Source organism: Peromyscus eremicus, chromosome 11 (assembly GCF_949786415.1).
Source record: "Peromyscus eremicus chromosome 11, PerEre_H2_v1, whole genome shotgun sequence".
Classification (NCBI taxonomy): domain Eukaryota; kingdom Metazoa; phylum Chordata; class Mammalia; order Rodentia; family Cricetidae; genus Peromyscus; species Peromyscus eremicus.
The window spans coordinates 44562348-44580835 of NC_081427.1; the positions used below are offsets into that span (position 1 = coordinate 44562348).

Sequence of the window (18488 nt, forward strand, 5' to 3'; positions counted from 1 at the left end):
AGGAGTCCACAGCAAGCAGCTTCTCAAAGAACATCTGAAAAACTGTCAGAAAAGGGAACTCCCAAGCTCTACCCAGGACCTACTGAATCTGAGGCGCTAGGGAGTTCAAGTATCATTTGTGCTTTAACAAGTCTCCATGTTTTGTTTTGCTTTGTTTTTTTCTTCCTTTCTTTTCTTTTTAAAGACAGGCTATTTCTATGTAGCCCAGGCTGGGCTCAAACTTGTGGTCCCGCCTCAGCCTCCTGAGTTCAGGGATTCCTCTAGGTGATTTTAATGCAGGCTAAAATTTGAGAAGCCCTGGATTTTAAATCCTCCAAAGTCCCTTCTCAAACCTAACATTTTTATGTTTTTAGTCAACTAAGGGTGTCAAGTGTGAACATTTCTGACAAACAGTGTGGTGGTGTGTGTTCCAGACACACTTGTAAGTAAACCGAGCATAGCTTTCCTATGCTAGCAGGAAACTAAAGCTCTTGGCTTTCCACTTTCAGAGCACATTAACCCCTGGGCCCAATCACTCAAGGTCCAGAGTTGACCCTCACTAGGACCCAAAGCAGAGGGAACGAGGGCCCAGCAAGCTCAGCTTTCAGAAGAGCAGCTGGAGATAGTGTTTTTGTGACACCCCATGGATGACATCACACTTTGCTAGGAGTTTGCAAATCATGATGCCTAAGTGTCTTACAAGAGTATGGTCGACCCTGTGTTTCAGTGCAAGGCAACATGGTCTCCTTGCTTTGGGACCAGCTTCCTAAAGAACTGCCACCTTCTACATCAAGGTGTGCAGTTCTGTAGAGTAAGTGGCGGTGGCCCTGTGTATCGCAGTCAGGTAATACCTACACGTTTTAAAACTGCAGTGAGAGGCTGTCACATGCTGGAGAGTGAGCTTTCTAAACACACAGGTAAGTTAAAGGAAAAGGGGGATAACAATAGACTGGCCAAGGGAGGGAGGTGAGCCAAGGTATGTGATGGCCACACCGGCAGTTTATTGCTTCCGTGAGACATCAGTTACCACATACTCACAGTGTCCAACAGCTCAATAAACTTGGAGAAGTAATAAAGCCAGCAGGTGTGCACCATCTGGGGAAATACACACAGATAAGAACTTATTTATTCAATAAGGATGAGACATTTACTTAAAATAATGGTTTTAGAAACACATAACAAAATTTACCATCCCAGTCCATTTTTTTAAGGTATAGTTTGGTGGCTCTGATTTCATTTACATGCCTCTACAACCATTGCATAGCCATCCACAGAACTCCTTCATGTTGAAAAAGCGAAACTATACTCATTGCAAAATAATTTCCCATCTCCCTCTTCCGTCCAGCCCAGCCATCATTCTACCCTTTGACCTAGGCATGTGACTATTTGGGGCACCTCGTGCAAGCTGGATCATGTAGTATTTGTCCTTTTGTGATGAATATACCAGTTAGCCCAATGTCCTCAAGACTCATACAAGATATAGCTTTTACAGGCTGAATAATATTCTATTCTCTTTGTGTGTGTGTGTGTGTGTGTGTGTGTGTGTGTGTGTGTGTGTGTGTGTGTGTCTGTGTGTCTGTGTGTGTGTGTGTCTGTGTGTCTGTGTCTGTGTCTGTGTGTGTATGTCTGTGTGTGTTGGGGGGGGATTTTGTTTAGCCATTCACCATCCATGGACACTCGGGTTGCTTCTACATTTTGGCCACTGTGAATAATGGTATGGTGGTCATGTGTAGACAGACGTCTATTTGAGTCCCTGACTTCATCCCCTTTAGGAATATTGCCAGAAGTGGAATTGCTAGATCTTATGAAAATTCTACTTCTCGTCTTTCAGAAATCAGGCAAGTTTTGAAACCCAAGAAATTTAGACAGCACTGTCATTTTATAGAATTTATACACCAGACCTCCTTTAATTCTTTCTTATAATTTTAGCTTTTCCCCCTAATTTATATAATCTGATAATAGAGTCAATCACTCATTCTGAATTCATATCCAATATTGCAGAGTCCAGGGGATCTTCACCATGATTTTGAACTACAGATTTTCCCAAAGAGAAACTCACCCTCATCGCTCTCGGTGACTGAGAATAGTCAACAATGTCACATCGAAACGAATAACCTGTACCCCAGCCAGACATCACAAACTGGAAGGGAAACACGCATATTAAAGAGGAAGAACTTGCTAACCGCCACAGCAGAGGCGGTTTGGACTACACCTAGCTGCATGACCAGCTGAGTAAGCAGGTGGTGCAGGGGAAGAGGCAGTGAGAACCAGGACAAACGAAACACGCTTCAGGGCAAGGCTTGGCATCAGGCATTTTCAAAGCCACTATTTATATGAACCACATTCTGGCCAATTTGTCTATTAGGAGAATTCCTTTAACATAGTGAAGGGCAAAATCCAGGGAGTATTTTGCTTCATTAGCAAATATTTTCTATGTCTACTACATGTACTCATGTACTTTTAAGGGGCAGTGCCTGGCTCTGAGTCTGTTTTTTCTGGGCATTTCAAATCAGTAAGTATTAAACAAACAAAAACCTACCCATGGCCACTATGCCTTTCCTACCCATGGCTGGCAAGTCCAGTATGAAGTGGTGGTGCCTGGCACTAATACTCTCTCCTCCTTTAACATATAAACTGGCCATACACAGCTCTGATACCAGTTGCACTTGGAATTCACAAGACAAATAAGGGAAGACAATGCTCTTGTTACGAACTGGAGTATAATCTGGCAGACGGTCATTCCAACACACCCACAAAATGACCTTCTACTGGTGTTAAAAATAAAAGCCTATTGTTGATAAGTCTGAATTGTAATTCAAAGATCATATTGACATTCTTTTAGTTTGATAGTGGGAAGATCTTTTTAAAACAGTAGCTAAAAATGAAAGCCAAGTGCTTGATTTTAATTAATGCATACATATAATGGTTGGGCTGATCTGGGGTAGGGACAATAACATTTCTCTCTCTCTCTCTCTCTCTCTCTCTCTCTCTCTCTCTCTCTCTCTCTCTCTCTCTCTCTCTCTCTAAGTGTTACTTCTCACTCTGCAACTGCCAGCATCTGGCTTGGAAGTCTTCTCTCTCACTCTTAGGTTTAGGCTACCTCAACTTCTGAAGCATATTTTATATTTATAGTCTCATTACTATTTTAGCTAAAATAAGAGCTTTCAAATATAAAAATGCACACTTAAAGGCTTTCTAGAGGCCTGGGTATGTTTAGTTTTTGAGACTGGGTCTTGCTATGTAGCCCAGGCTGGCCTCAAACTTATGACTCTCTTGTCTCAGCCTCCTAAGGGCTATGATAACAGGTATCCACCATCAGAAATCAGCCAAGATGATATTTTAGTATGCAAAAGGAAGGAAATGGTGGAAAGAACAAATTTAACTAGGTATTTAAAATGCATCCCCCTTCTCTGTACACACACCTACTCTTCAGTATAAGATAATATAAACTTTGAAAAAGCTATGAGATCTTGAACAATAAGACTCAGAAAAGTATAGGATATGCAATTCATGGTTTGAAAAAATGCCTTAAAAATCAAGTCAATAGATCTTTTCAAAGTAACAAAGGAGTGTGACAGAAACAGTGAGTTCTGTAAACCCTCAAGTCAGTGAAAAATGCCATTTCTGTCATGCTCAGACTCATATCAACTGATGTAATAGTCAACCCAATGATTCTCAACCTGTGGGTCCTGACCCCTTCAGGGGGCATCAAATGATCTTTTCACAGGAGTTGCATATCAGATTTTACATTATGATTCATAACAGCAACAAAATTACAGTTATGAAGCATCAATGAAATAATTTCATGGTTGGGGGGGTCACCACAACATGAGGAGCTGTATTGAAGGGTCGCAGTGTTGGGAGGATTGAGAACCACTGCCCTAACCCCAGGAGCTGTTTACTTAAACTAGATGACGAGCTCTATCTCAACACTAACAAGAGCTGTAGCAAATGAGAGAGGCTCCGTGTCTCGGCCCTCTGTGGGTCTCACCTGCTCCCTCCCTCATTGCTGTCTGACTTGTACCTGGGGTGTAGCACACTCAACCACAAGCAGACAGCTGCGTTTCTTCAGGATGGCATGGATCTCTTCCTCCTTGCTCATATTTGGCCCAACATACCTGGCAGAGGCATCTGCTCTGAGAACCTGACAGAATCTTGCTCCCTCCCATGCACCGTGCCTGTGTTGTGCTATCGCCAACAGAGAGCACACGCCCTGATTAAAGTTAAAAGAGTGTGTTCAAACAGAGGGGATCTAACATCTTCCTGATTCTGACTTTAAGGACACACCAGTAGCCTGTGAAGGTTTTGACAGGTATACCTCTAGTCTCGGCTAGTAAAGAAAAGGTTAATGGGTTATGTTCAGCGGGCAGTTAAGTCCTGAAACTATAACTCAAGTATTCGTGAAGTCAGAAACTCTTGGATTCCGATTTTTTTTTTTTTTAACCTTCTTCTATGTTGCAATCGACAAAGCAGGAACAAAAAACTAGCTGGTTACTAATGGATATATAATTTGAGAAATCATAATTTGGGGTCATCACAACAGTAGCAATGTCAAACACAGAACCCGAGAATACTAGAACATTCTGGGACCTGAGAGAAAAACTAGTTCAATCCTGTCATTACAGCAGAAGAGGGGAGGCAGAGCCAGGCGGATCTCTGTGAGTTCAAAGCCAGCCTGGTCTACAGAGCGAGATCCAGGACAGGAACCAAAACTACATAGAGGAAACCTGCCTCAAAAGAACAAAAAAAAAGTCTTTAATCCCAGCACTCAGGAGGCAGAGGCAGGCAGATCTCTCTGAGTTCAAGGCTAGCCTGGACTACAGAGTGAGTTCCAAGAAATGTGCCAAAGCTACAAAGAGAAACCCTGTCTCGAAAAAAGCAAAAACAAAAACAAAAACAGAAGAGACCTGAGGCCTAAAGAAAAGTAACATGGTCAAAACGAGCCAGCGTGGGCTCCTGGCTTCCAAGAATGTTCTTAACCTCTCTCGAATGTATATTCTCTCTCTGAGAACATGCAAGCCACCTGTTCATAGTCTCGAAGGGACAGAGTAGTGGTCTGTGGGCAAGTAGTAGAAATGAAGAAGTGCCATGCAGGAGAATGAAGCTGGACTTGAGAGTGGCCTGTGAGAAAAGGTGAGCAGAGATTTTAAGTGATCTGATCAGGTCACTGGTAGCAGGAATGAGATTGATGTTACAGAGCCAGCGAGGCCAGCAAGGCTCCTCCTCAGAGATCCCAAGTATGAGCAAGCACACATGGTATGCTAGAAAAAAATAAATAAACAGAAGGAGGAAGACAGCCAGGATTAGATATACACCAAAGAACCCTAGAGAAGCGGGTCTGTGTGGGGAGCTGAGACATGTCAATAGCAGAGGAGTAGGGCACAAACAGTCTGTTCCTATTTCTCTTCCAACAAGGGACAGGGCTTTATGACCTACAATTCCACGTGAGTCCATGTTCTCTTTTGCCTCAAAGCCTCTAAAACCTAAACAGCTGGCCACTGTATAGCTCGTTGGAGCACAGAGTAACCACAAGTTCCCACCGTGATGGGACAGATTGTTACAAAGACAAGACCAGCTCTGGAGTCAGCTGGACCTGCGTTCCGGGATCAGCCCTCTACTTACCAGCTATCAATTATTTTCTCTGAGTATAAGTTCCCTCAAAACTAACATGTATCACGTGCAAATCTCTGAGGTAAATTTTTTTTCTCACTATCCATGATAGAAACTGTCTTGAGATCCTTGGGTTTATTATTTTATCTAGACATGACAATTTTGGTGTTTTTGTTGTGGTAAACAACTGCTTAGTTTCTAAATTCCTTGATTCTCAAAAAAAGGGGGGGGTGCTCCATAGTCATAACAAAAACATACTGACAGATACACACAAGACTCAGGCAAACTTTTCCCATTAGGAATACTGAAGACACTTGCCTCGTAACACATATACACAGAAAACAGTACTATGAAAAAATTGTACGTTATCATCGCTTTCCTGAGTTCAAAGGCCTTCCGATTCTCCATGAGCTTTGGTCCCAGAGACGTGACAAAATAGACATAGAGCCCCAGGATGATGGTTTGTGGCAGAGGCGAGGACATGAGGAGAAAGTCTTCAACTCTTGGATCTAAGAGAAAGATAACAAGTAAGTGCACAACCCCCTAACCCGGAGATAACAGCCAGCAACCTATATCCCAGAGCTGACTGTGCACCACTGAACAATCGCGAGCATCCTTAGGAAGGGGCACAGGAGAAATCCCTAGGAGCAATAAGGCTGTCATCACCTTTAAATTTCAAAGGGCAAGAGGTATTTGTCACCAGAACCTGAAGTGGGGGGGGGGGGGAGTCTCTGAAAAAGCCCTTCTGGAGGAACCATGCCATGGATTGAATTCTGCATCCTCTCCAAATCCAGGTGTTGAGCCTGGGGCAGTAGTGCACTTGGGAAATGGAGAATCAGAAGTTCAAAGTCATCTACATCTACACATCAAGTTTGAGGTCAATCTCAAAAAATAATAAAATAAATAAAACCCGTGTGTTGAAATCTTAGCCCCATAATGTGATGGATGCAAGAGCTTTTCACCAATAGAGTTTGTGTCATAAAAGGGACCCTGGCAAGCTCTTCTGCTATCTTTCTGCCACATAATGACATAAAGCAAGACAACAGCCACTCAGGAAAGCTCTTACCAGAGCCCCACGTTACTGCCATCAGGGTCTCAGATATGTAATTTCTCCGAGATCTAAGCAGTGGGGATAAACACATCTGGAGGAGATGCTCCACCATCCATGACCACAATCAACATTCAGAAAATTTCCATCCTACATGGGCATGGTGGTGCACTTGGGAGGTGGAGGCAAGAAATCAGGAGTTCAAGGCCAGCCTGGGATAAATGAGACCCCATCTCAAAAATATTTTTTTCCCTTCAGACATTCTTTTATATTTAAAAAAATGTGTTTATATTTGCTGCTTATTCATTCCCTTGGTTTCCTAAGAAAACTGACATACTTCCTCAGATAGTATATCATAGAACCACAAAACTGAAATCGGGACCATATCAATATCTAACCATCTAAAGTGTGTGTCCTAGGTGTCCAAAGTGTGAGCCAGTAAGTCTGATATTTTGAACCAAATCAAATAGGTAATGACCTTACAACCACATAAACATAAGTTCATCTAGTTCTTGCTGGCTCCAGGCTAGCAGGATTGTGGCATTTAAAAATTGCAATTAAAAACAAACTGTGATTCATTCTATAATTTCAAGCACTTGGGGTGTAATTTGACCGAGTGACCTCATGAAGCCAGAGTGGTATGGAGGAAAATAACTACTGGCAGCTTCCAGGAGCATCTGACTCAGCTCCGCATAGAGCATCACCTTTATCACTGTGAAAGAGGACCTGGAGCACGCAACCCTATTCATCTAAATCACTAACAAGAAAGCCAGTTACCAGTAAACCTTAGCACCCCTGGAGGTCTGACTTCTCACCCCAAACTTCTTCAGTAGAACTCTATGACTGTCCACTCGTTCAGTCTCACTTTTAGTGCTGGAGATGTCCCAGGCAACAGTTGAATGTCCAGGGCTTTCGCTAGGAAAGGTGACTTATCCTGTCTCCAAGGAGGCCTCCCTCAAAAATGCCAGCAGATGCCATTGTCTCAAAACAAGCAAAGCAAACTAAGGAGTACACAGCCGACTTAAAAACCAATGCCAGATGTTTAGGATTTGATCTTGCTCTTATCTGGCTGCCCTTTCAGAGGACCCAGGTTCAATTCCCAGCACCCACAAAGCCGCTCACACCATCAACAACTCCAGTAAGTTCCTCTCCAGCCTTGTAACAATGGCAAGTTTCCTACAACAGGATTTCTGGTCATCATTGGCAGCCACTGTGTGGACCTGAACATCACGAGGGGAGTTACAGGAAGTAAAGTTTGTCACAGAACTGGGAATCAAAGCACAGAATTAGAACTGATCGGCCTTAAATGAATTCCTTCCCCCTGATGGTCAATGTAAACCTTAATATATGAATGTCGTAAAGCCAAAGTCTAGCTTTTTATTGTTTTATTAATATGTCTAGCTTTTATTCCTAATAAAATAAAGGCTAATGAAATCAGCACTAAAGGAAGAGCCCTGGAGCACTGCAGTTGTCTCTAACAGCTTGGCTACGATGTGGGAGACTTCTGGTTTCTTCTGCAGAGGCAATTGCAAATGTTTCTGTTGTTAGCCACCTCCAAATATTGTTTTAAAACGAAAGTGTTTCAAGTGTCAGTAAAGGTACTTCTTGATCAGAGGTATCTTTTGTTTGATTCTTTCACTGACTTGGCAGGGGAAGAAAAACCAAATGACATCATCCTCCTGTTCCTCCTCTGTTAGCAACAGAAAGAAAGCAAAGCCAAGAAAAGCATGCCAGGCTAGCTCGGGAAGATCAAGAAAACCATTTCCAAATAAATCCTTTCTTCCTGTGATTTAACTTTTTCAGCACACACCTTTTCTTAAAATCCTGTAGACGTCCAAGTGCTACAAATAAAAAGTTATTATGGGAAAAGCTTGTTTACTTCATTTTATGTTATTTTCAAAAAGATAATAAAATAACAGCAAAAATTAAATATATGTTTGTGTGTACAAAGGAACATTCATTTGTGTGTGCATGTGAGGAGGCCAGAGGTCAACCTTGGGGTCATTCATGAGAAATGATCCACTTGGTTTTTTTTCTGTGATTTGGCTATGTTGACTGGCCAGTAAGCACCATGGATCCCTGTCCCTGCTTCCCAGAGCTGGGATTCTAGGCATGGGCCATCATTCCAGGCTTTTCAAATAGGCATCGGGGTTTGAACTCTGGTCTTCATGGTCACACTACCTACAACTTACTCACTGAGTTATCTTCTTACCTGCCCTCTTTATACCAGGCTCTAAAAATTGTACTACAGCAAAATTCTGAAGGCAGACAGTCGGTGTCGTGACCCTGTCCTTCCCTCTGGCCCTTTATGCAGCCTTAGGTAATTAATTGTCTTAACCTCACGGTGTGCACTCAATAAGCTTGTCATTGTTGTTACAGTAGATCTCAAATCTGTAATCATAGCTGAATAATGTCTGTAGCAATTAAAAGTCCAATAAAAAAAGAAAAGCAAAGACCTTCATCCAACTGAATCAGAATGCTAAGGGGTGGATACCATGCATATAAGTTTTTAAAATTCAACCATAAAAAATGGCAAAGGACTTAATTTCTCAAAAGAAGAGACACAAGTGGTCAACAAAGAGAAGAATAAATGCACAATATCACTAATTATCAGGAAAATACAAATCAATGTCAGAATACAACATCACCTACCGCTTAGAGGCTGCATCATCAAACGAACAGAAGATAATGAGAGCTGCTGAAAACATGGAGGAAGAGCAACCCTGTGCACTCATGATGAGACACAAGTGAGTATAGCCACTAAGAAAACCACATGAAGACCCCATTAAAGCCTAAAAGTAGAATTATTGTAAGTCCAGCAGTCTCATTGTTGGAAACTGTTTGCTGAGGATACCAGCAGTCAGACCCATTGTAGTGTTATTCACAATAGCCAAGGAGCCAGATCTACCCAGTGGTTCATCATCAGATGCATAAAGAGAGCAGTGTAAGTGGGATATCATTTGGTCTCTCAAAAGAAGGAAACCATGTCCTCTGCAACCTTTTGACAAGTGGGATGACACATTGTTATACTAACTGAAATAAGCCAGATTCAGAAAGCAATACACAGTCTCATACATGAAATAAAGGGTATTAAGGGTCTGGGTAGACAACAGGGAGAGAGATATGTTGGGCAATAAGTACAAAATTTAACTTAGGTAGAATAACTCTTTTGAAATCTATTATAGGGGTATATAGGGTATATAGCATATTATATTATAATATGTAGTACTATATATCATAATATAATATGTAGTGTTATATTACATAATATATAATATATTACTATATAGTAATGTAATAATATACATTATATGATAATAATAATAATAGTACACTATGTAGTTGAGATTCCTATCATAGGATGTCTCCAATGTTCTCAACAGGTGGGTATGTTAACTAGCTCATTTAGTCATTTCACAATGTGTACATCTGTTACAATATTATTTTGCACCATATACACAGATACAACTATAATTGGTAAACAGGCAATCTTTTTAAAAGCTACTGAGATGACCACAATGAACTGTCCAAATTGAGAAATCAGGATTCTAGTGTGTGATCAAGTTTCCTTGAGCCACATGCAAAGCTGCAAGGTCCCACAGCAGGCTCTGTGACAATCTTTTCTTGCCTCTGGATCCAAACTGCTGTTTTTCCTCCACACAATTGCCAAATTCACCTTCTGAAAGTAGAGCTCTGCTTAGATGATTCTCTTGCTCAAATGAGCTCTCCCTCACTGACCACTAAACCTCACAGCCTTAGCATGATGTTTAGATCTCCAGCTAATGTCCCTGTCTCCTGCCTCTCTCAGTAGTAATCTGCCTTCCTGAAAAGGGATTCAATCCACGTCCCTGTGAAGAGTGGGCTTTTCCTTTGACATGCCTGTGGGTGAGTTGAGCAGGACAGCTTGACATGGAGACTGTAAAGAGGGCACAATGACATTTAAGGTTAATTCTGACTCAGTCTATGAAGTCAGTCAGGGGTAAGTGTTCCCTGTTTCCTCAGAGGAAGGGACAGTCTTGTGTATCATGTACTTGACATCAGAGCTGATTTAAGTGTCCTGAGAAGAGCCAAGAGGAAAGAAAGCAAAGGCTGAGAAAGTAGGCTGTATGGTTGGCTATACCCCAGAGCCCAGCACAGTGCTGATTTACCACGAGCTTAATAATTCTTTTCTAAAGACTTCCCCAGAGAGAAAGGGGGAACAGGGAAAGTACAGTGCTGGATATGTAGAATATTAAGGAGCCTTTCCACCAACCACTTATAAGACAGGGTTCTTAAACATCATGTACTTCTTCAAAGGGTACACACTGTAAAATCCTAAGTACCAGCAAAATGAAGCTGGAAGGGAAGGAAGACTGTTCCCCATGTACTTTCTGATCTACTAAGAGTTCAGAGAGGCAGCAGATCCACGCATCCTCCATCTTCCTGCAAAGCAAGCTCACACTGTCTGGAAGTGAGTACGACCATCTAAACATACAAAGGGCTGCTTTTGCATTTCTCCTCAGATCAAAATGCTGCTATAGGATGATTTCTCAAACCTACAATTCTGTATCAAAGAGTTGTAATAAACTCTCTTCCACCTTACACATTAAGCTACCTAAAAACTTTGTGGCCGCAGAATTTTCCATATGAAATAACTACGCATACCCACTGCTTCTCCAGTGATTAGAAAACTGGGGACAGTAAGTTTTCCCAAGGCCACACAGAATTAGGGCCAAAGCCAAGAATACACTTGAAATTCTTGGCTCTTGATTGTGTATTTGGCCCTTCCCAGGGTACGAAAAGCAAAACTAATGCCACTCCAGATCAATACCACACTAAATACAAGAAGAACTCTCCCACTGCGTGGGCCAGCCTTTTTACAAAGTTGTAAGTCTTAATATAAATCCTTTTAGCTCTGCTAGACCTTGACAAGAAAAAAAAAAACAAACAAAAAAACGACTTAAGTGATTTATCACCTTCAAAGTATCTAACATAATTTGTAACATCCCGGTCTATTTGTGTCAGGACACTTCCCCAGTAACAGAGCACTTTCACACATCTTATGCAGTAGCTGACAGATGCTATCCTCACTTTTGTTTTACTCAACAAAAAAAAAAAGTTTGTTCAAGGTCACTCAATTAGTCTAGGATAGAGAGGGGCCTGAGACCCAACTCTTCTCTTTTTCGCATCCCGTGGCCTTTCCTCTCCTAAGACATCAAGTGAGTATCAGACTCAGAAGTGTGAGGTTTACCTTCTCTGTGCCTCTCTCCTCTCACTCCTTGCCTGCTCCATTTGCAGGGATTCTGCTCAGTCCTCTTTTTCAACCACCGATGATCCTTTGCTACTCCTTTTTCTGCCCTAGTGTTACTCACTTTTTTTGATGGAAGTACCTCTCACAAAAAGTAAAGAGCTGGTCCACAATAAAGACGGAAGCAACATTCTGACATAGTTTGTATTAAAGTATTTCGTACTTCTGGGGCCACGTGATCAGTCTCCACCATCTGGGTCCACTTGGCTCTTGAGTTAAGGATTATCTGAATTTCTTCGGTTCTTGCATTGACGGTAGTGAATAATCTGATTTGGATTGCACAATTCTAAAACACTGCTCCCAGGGCTGGTGGGATTGCTTAGTAGGTAAGGGGCTCGCTGTGCGAGCCTAATGGCCTGAGTTCCATCCCTAGAAGCCACACTAAGTGTATGGAGAGAACCAGCCTTACAGATTCCGCTGACTTCCACACAGACCCTGTGGCACATACATACATGCAATAATTCTGTTTTAATTGAACCCGGATCTCCCTGGGTTCCAAGTTCAAATAGTGAGAATGTACATCTTTCCTTTGAAATGCAACTGGAAGATTAATATTTATATTAAATATTGAATTCGTAGTGATCACTATAAGTCATTGGAGAAAGATAACCTCTAAAGAACCTGGTACATTTCCTGAGCCAAGTAAGTTGAAACTTTCAGAAAAAGATAAGAAAATAGAGAAAGAACTACTCTATTAGCCCTAATAGAGTAAAGCTTACCTATCCTTGGCATTCTTGAGGGACAAAATGATTGGAAAAACTTTAGAGAAGTCATGTGGCCTTTAGCAGCCTGGGGAGAAGGATGCTGCCCGTGGATCAGTGTCTTTGTTGACATCACTTTAAACTAGGATGTTGTTTCACATGTGATAGGTACATGATGAACTTGTGGTTTCTGCCAATGAATGAGTCACTCCAAAGTGATTTTAGTGATGACCATCATATAATAACTACAAAATAACCAAATGCCAGAACACTAACCATAATTAGGAAACATCGGTTCTAGTGTTGTTCTTTCTCTTTCTTTATCAACTCACAGTGACCTTGGGAAGGTCACATTTCTGGGTTTCAATTTCTTCAGCTCTATGATGAGACATTAGGTTGGATGGTATCTCAGGTCTGTCTAAGTTCTAAGGCATCCTGATGCCTTTTATCGTAAAAACTTTTGTACCTTTGTTTTATTTTTAAGACTTCAATAGTTTTTAAGACAATACCACATTGGCTGGGCTTTGAAAACTCGCTGATAGACAAGAAAAAGAAAAAGAAAAAAAAAAAAAAGCTGGTAGACAAATTAAAAAAAAAAAAGTTACTCCTGAGACTGGGTGTTGCTCAGTTGTAGAGCACACACTCAACAGTACAAATGCATGACCCTGACCTCAATCGCCAGCAGCAGATCCACTACCACTCAAACCATCATTCACCACCTACACGTGGCCCAAGTCTCCACAGAAGATGCTTCATGCATGGCTTCCATTTGCATATTTGAAACTCTGGTGACGCTGGATGTTCCAAAAGACCATTTGTATTTTTATTACTCACTGCTCTTTCTGCATCACCTCTCGGGGGCAAGGGCAGTTCTTTCTAGAATCAGCACCGACCGAACTTCTGTCCGCAGCACCTGTGATTTCTCTCTAGAACATTAGAGTACTGACCCTCCAAAACCATTTGCAAGGGCTCCCAGGTTGAGACGTGCTATGGCATATCACCCAGTTCTCTCCTGCAGATAGATATCCAGAGTGTTTTCACTATTATGAATGTCATCATGAGCATATATGGAGCTTTAGCTGTAATGAAACCCTGGGCACTGCTTCTTGGTTAACTAATAATTAAGAATGAAGTAATAAAGTATGAAGTTGTCAAGTCTCTTATTTTGTTCCAAATAAATCCTATTAATGTGGGAATTTGATATAAAAAGGAAAGATGAACTTCAATTAGGAAATTTCATCACTCACCAGCATCTTTGATCCAATTATCATAAAAACGCACAGTCCTCGATGTAAGATCACTGAACGCCATTTTCTACAAGATTAACTGGCTCTTTTAATGGATTCTTCAGTAAAGCGACACAGAAATGAGCTTATGATCTATAAATGCAAATAAAAATAAGCTTTTAGTAATACAATATTTAAAATGCTAAAACTTTAATAGGAGCTGCAGGACAGCAAACTCTTACTGCAGGGAAAATGCATTAGTGAACCATAGGAAATGCTGACGCAGTCGCAAACACTCAAGAAAGAGATTCCATTCTTCTTGAGAGACTGGTAACCTCACCAAAGAAGGCTGGACTTTCATGGATGTGATACAAAAGGCAGACACGGTCCTAAAAACTCTTATAGGAATATTTCCCTTTCATGAAGAAAACGCAGGTCGGGGGTAGGCTGTACCACCATGGCAAGGCTGCAGTGCACATCCAGGCGGTGCAGAAGAGACTCAGACCTTCAGAGACGTATGGTAGCCCGGGCCTTGGAGCCACCTTCAGACCCAATGAAGTCTTTTTTGTGTGAATTTTTGAAAATATTTATTTTATTATTTTTAATTATATGTACATGCATTTGTGTGTGTGTGTGTGCATGTGTGTGCACGCGTGCATGCATGTGCCATGTATGTATGAGTGTCAGTGGAAACCAGAGGTGTTGAATCCTTTGCAGCTGGAGTTCCAGGCAGCTGTGAACCACCTGACATGGGCACTAGGAGCCAAACGCAGGCTTCTGCAAAAGCAGTACACTCTCAACCCCAGAGCCAGCTCTCCAGTCCCTTAAATTTTTAAAATATAGGGGCTCTCAGTATTCCTACAGTATTTAATTAATCATCAATTAATTAATCATTAATCACCTACTAATTAAAAAAATTAGCGGAATGAGGCAGAAAAAAGGGGAGGAAGGGCAATAAGAACCAAGGAAAGAAGCTCTGTTATTTCAAACGGGTAGGCAAGCATTATGGAAAAGAGAACTCTTTTGAGGAAGATGGCCAATGAAAAGACCCAGCCCGGATACATGTTACAAGACACAATCCCTCCCCAGTAACTCAAGCAGTAAAGCATTAGCACAGAGACAAATAATGGAGCACCCAGAAATATGTCCAATACATTTGAGAATTTAAAAGTGCATGTCAGTAATCCTGAGAGGTATGCTTCCCCACACTTGAAAATCTCCGAAATTAAGGCACAACTTACAAATGGCAGACATGTCATAAATTAATGGCAGAGTGAATCAAAGCCATATGGCAAGAAGATTGGAAATGTCCTAAAGGCAGATCATACAACAATATAAATGTGCTCAGTGCTATGGAACTTGTTTGAAAAGGCAAACTTCACAAGATGTATGTTTTGTATGTTTTTGTATGTTTTGTTATAGTAACAAAAGAAATCTTATAAGTTTACTACGGGAAAATTGACTCTCTCCTGGCATTTTATAATTTTATAATTTTATAACAAAGTTTTTTTCATTTAATTTGTATAACTACAGAAATAAAATAAGGCATGCAGCATGCTGATATAGATGACGTCTCAAATCAATGAACATTAAATCACTAATAGTTGCTCAACAATGGCCTGATACAGGTAGATAGGCATCAGGAAACAGAACAACCACAACAAAAGGCTGCCTGAATCCAACGTTATCAGACAAGCTCTAACCCCAAAAGACCGAAAGCGCTAGATAACAAGTCTGAAACTGCATAACCTCACCACAGGAAAGGCCCTCCTAAGACTCAAACTTTAGAAGATAAAGAGACTAACAAGTTAACTATCAAAAATGGAGGAGACGGGCCGGGCGGTGGTGGCGCACGCCTTTAATCCCAGCACTCGGGAGGCAGAGGCAGGAGGATCTCCGTGAGTTCGAGGCCAGCCTGGTCTACAGAGCGAGATCCAGGAAAGGCGCAAAGTTACACAGAGAAACCTTGTCTCGAAAAACAAAACAAAAACAAAACAACAACAACAAAAAAAAAAACGGAGGAGACGAAGAAAGTGCTGCAGGGACCCAGGGCTGGAGGGGTGTGGAGAATACAAAGGAAATGGTAGCCTGGTGGGGTTGCTGAGACAGGATCAGGGGAGCCAGCGGTCAGATCCCACTTCCAGGTGAGGGCATTGCAACAGTCCCTGCTTGGGTTCTGGAAACTCAGATGGAATCTCTGCTCCCACTGTCTTTGTGAAGGAATGCCTCTGGAAGGCTTTGAAGGAAATTTCCACCCACGTGTTAACCTGTGTGTTTCGTGTGTTCTACTGTGGGCTGAAACAAGCTTCCCCCTCTGCAAAACAAAACTCCCAAGAGTTCTGTACAGAAAAGATCTGGGGGCCTTAGCTTGTTCCTTCCCAAGGATTTGGAAAAACCTGAAACTCAGAATGTGAGTCATGACTACAACAGATCCAGACACGTTTAAAACAGGATTTCCCCAACTTGACAGGACTGACATTTTAGGTCAAACACTTCTTAGTCATAGAGACCTACCCTGAGCATTGTGAGTTACATTAGACAACCTGGCTTGAGGATCTATTGACTAGACAGCAGGAACCCTTGTTTTAATGGATAGCTGTTGTGGAATATCATTTCAAGGTGTGTTACATTTGTTTACGCTGTGGAACATTTGCTTTAGTGATACAAAGATGTGTTGCATTCTTTTACGTTGCCTTTGTTTAACTCCGTGAAGCTGTGTTACTGTGCCTGTCAAAACCACCTGATGGTCTAATAAAGAGCTGAATGGCCAACAGCAAGGCAGGAGAAAGGATAGTCAGGGTGGCAGGCAGAGAGAGAATAAGTAGAAGGAGGAAAAGAGAGAAAAGAGAATCAAGGAAGAGAACAAGGAGAGGAAGACAGTTAGGGGCCAGCCACACAGCCACACAGCCACCCAGCCACCCAGCCAGCCACAGAGTAAGAGTGAAAGCAAGGTTTACAGAAGTAAGAGAAAGGTAAAAGCCCAGAGGCAAAAGGTAGACAGGATAATTTAAAGTTAAAGAAAGCTGACTAGAAATAAGCCAAGCTAAGGCTGGACATTTATAATAATAAGCCTCCATGTGTGATTTATTTGGGATCAGGGTAGAAGGCCCCCCAAAAGAACAAAGAACCAAAAGAGCAAAGAGAAAAAACAACAACAACAACATTTTGGCATTCCAACCTGGAGTTATAGTAAAAGAAAATCCAACAACAGATAGCAATTATTCAATGTCCCCTGGTAGGCAAAAATGTCCAAAGTTTAAAGTAATTATCCAGATTACCAACTATCATGTCTTCCCTAGACCACAGGAGCTTGCCTCAGAGTAAGCAGTTGGCAGACATGCCCTAATTTTAGTGTACAGTTGTTCAAAATAATATATGAATTTTTCTGTACAGACTAATTTCAATTTTTTTCAGAAATTTATTTAAATGGCTTCATGGGAGGAATTTTTTTTTGTCTACTTCCAAATTCAAATCCATACAAAGTTAATCATGGTTTTTTTTTTTTAAATTAAATGGACCAAACTGGGTTATACCTCTATCAGTGGGGTGAGGGTGGGGAGAGGGGGACTGAGCTTGGTGATGAACAAGCATAGTGCTGACACTTTCAATCTTTGATTTTTAAGTTGAGAACAATCCTAAAGAATTAATCCTCTAGTCTTTAAGGCTATGGCAATATTTATTAAAACGTCTATCACCTACAGACTGTTTTTGAGGTAATATATTTCTGCACATGTTTAAATCATTTTGTCTTCATCATCCACTATAAATTTCAACCAAAAAGCAAATTAATCCAGAAAGAATAGAATAGACTCTGTGAAAAATTATTTCAAATGTTCCAATTTATTAATTAGCAGAAAAGTACATGTGCTGCAGCATGTATAAACTTATTTATATATGTAGCCTATACATACACAAGCCCAAATATGTGCCCATTATACCTAACTTGCCAAGTGTGCTCACAGTATTAATATTTCTCTTTAGTATTATTCTTATCACTTTCCCTCCCATTTTTGTCATTTATTCAGTAGATGGGCATGCACATTGCCTTGGAAATAAAACAACAGCAGAGAGCCAAGAAAAATGGCTATATCCTACCCTTTGAGTTACAAAATTGTATGTAGTTGGTCATAAGAAGAATTCAAGGCATAGACATGAGGCTTCTGTGTCTCCTAAAACAGATGTGTATGTTTCAGGCTTGGAGTGAGAAGAGAGGAAAGTGGCCGGTTAAGATCTCAAAGGGATACCAGTAGGAAGAACTGGAACTCGGAGTATGAGGGTCAGACACTATTGCTCATGCAGAGTTGGGGTAAGTGGTTAGGGGCTATATGGACATAGAGTGCCTTTCGTTCTAGTGTGGTGTCAGGGCAACAGAAAGCCCTCTGAGTGCCTTCAATAGGTGTAAGAGAATTGCAGAAGAGCTGCAGACAATGAAGAAGTTGTACACATAGAAATAATATATATCCCTTCCTGGACCTGCAGGAATAATTTAGCAACCACTTGATGGGCCCTGGATGTTTAGGGGACAGTTATGTAGACAGAAAACCTGGAAGACTAAAAAGCTCCTCACTAAATGGGAGTTCCCAGCTAGCTAAGTTGGTCAGAGCATAGTGTTAATAAAATGTGATTACAGTTATTAT

At 41.3% G+C, this 18488-nt stretch overlaps 1 protein-coding gene across 1 annotated transcript in view; it reads right to left on the reverse strand.

The window, feature by feature from the left end:
• The window catches only part of Elovl7 (ELOVL fatty acid elongase 7), a 73264-nt gene that overhangs the window by 12091 nt on the left and 42685 nt on the right, over nt 1-18488 (reverse strand). Inside the window, exons 2-5 of the mRNA XM_059276564.1 lie at nt 13873-14004; nt 5908-6098; nt 2039-2119; nt 1018-1074 (exon numbers count right to left, since the gene is read on the reverse strand). Coding sequence (XP_059132547.1) covers nt 1018-1074; nt 2039-2119; nt 5908-6098; nt 13873-13936 — 393 coding nt within the window. The 5' untranslated portion in view covers nt 13937-14004. The remainder of the gene's footprint in view (nt 1-1017; nt 1075-2038; nt 2120-5907; nt 6099-13872; nt 14005-18488) is intronic.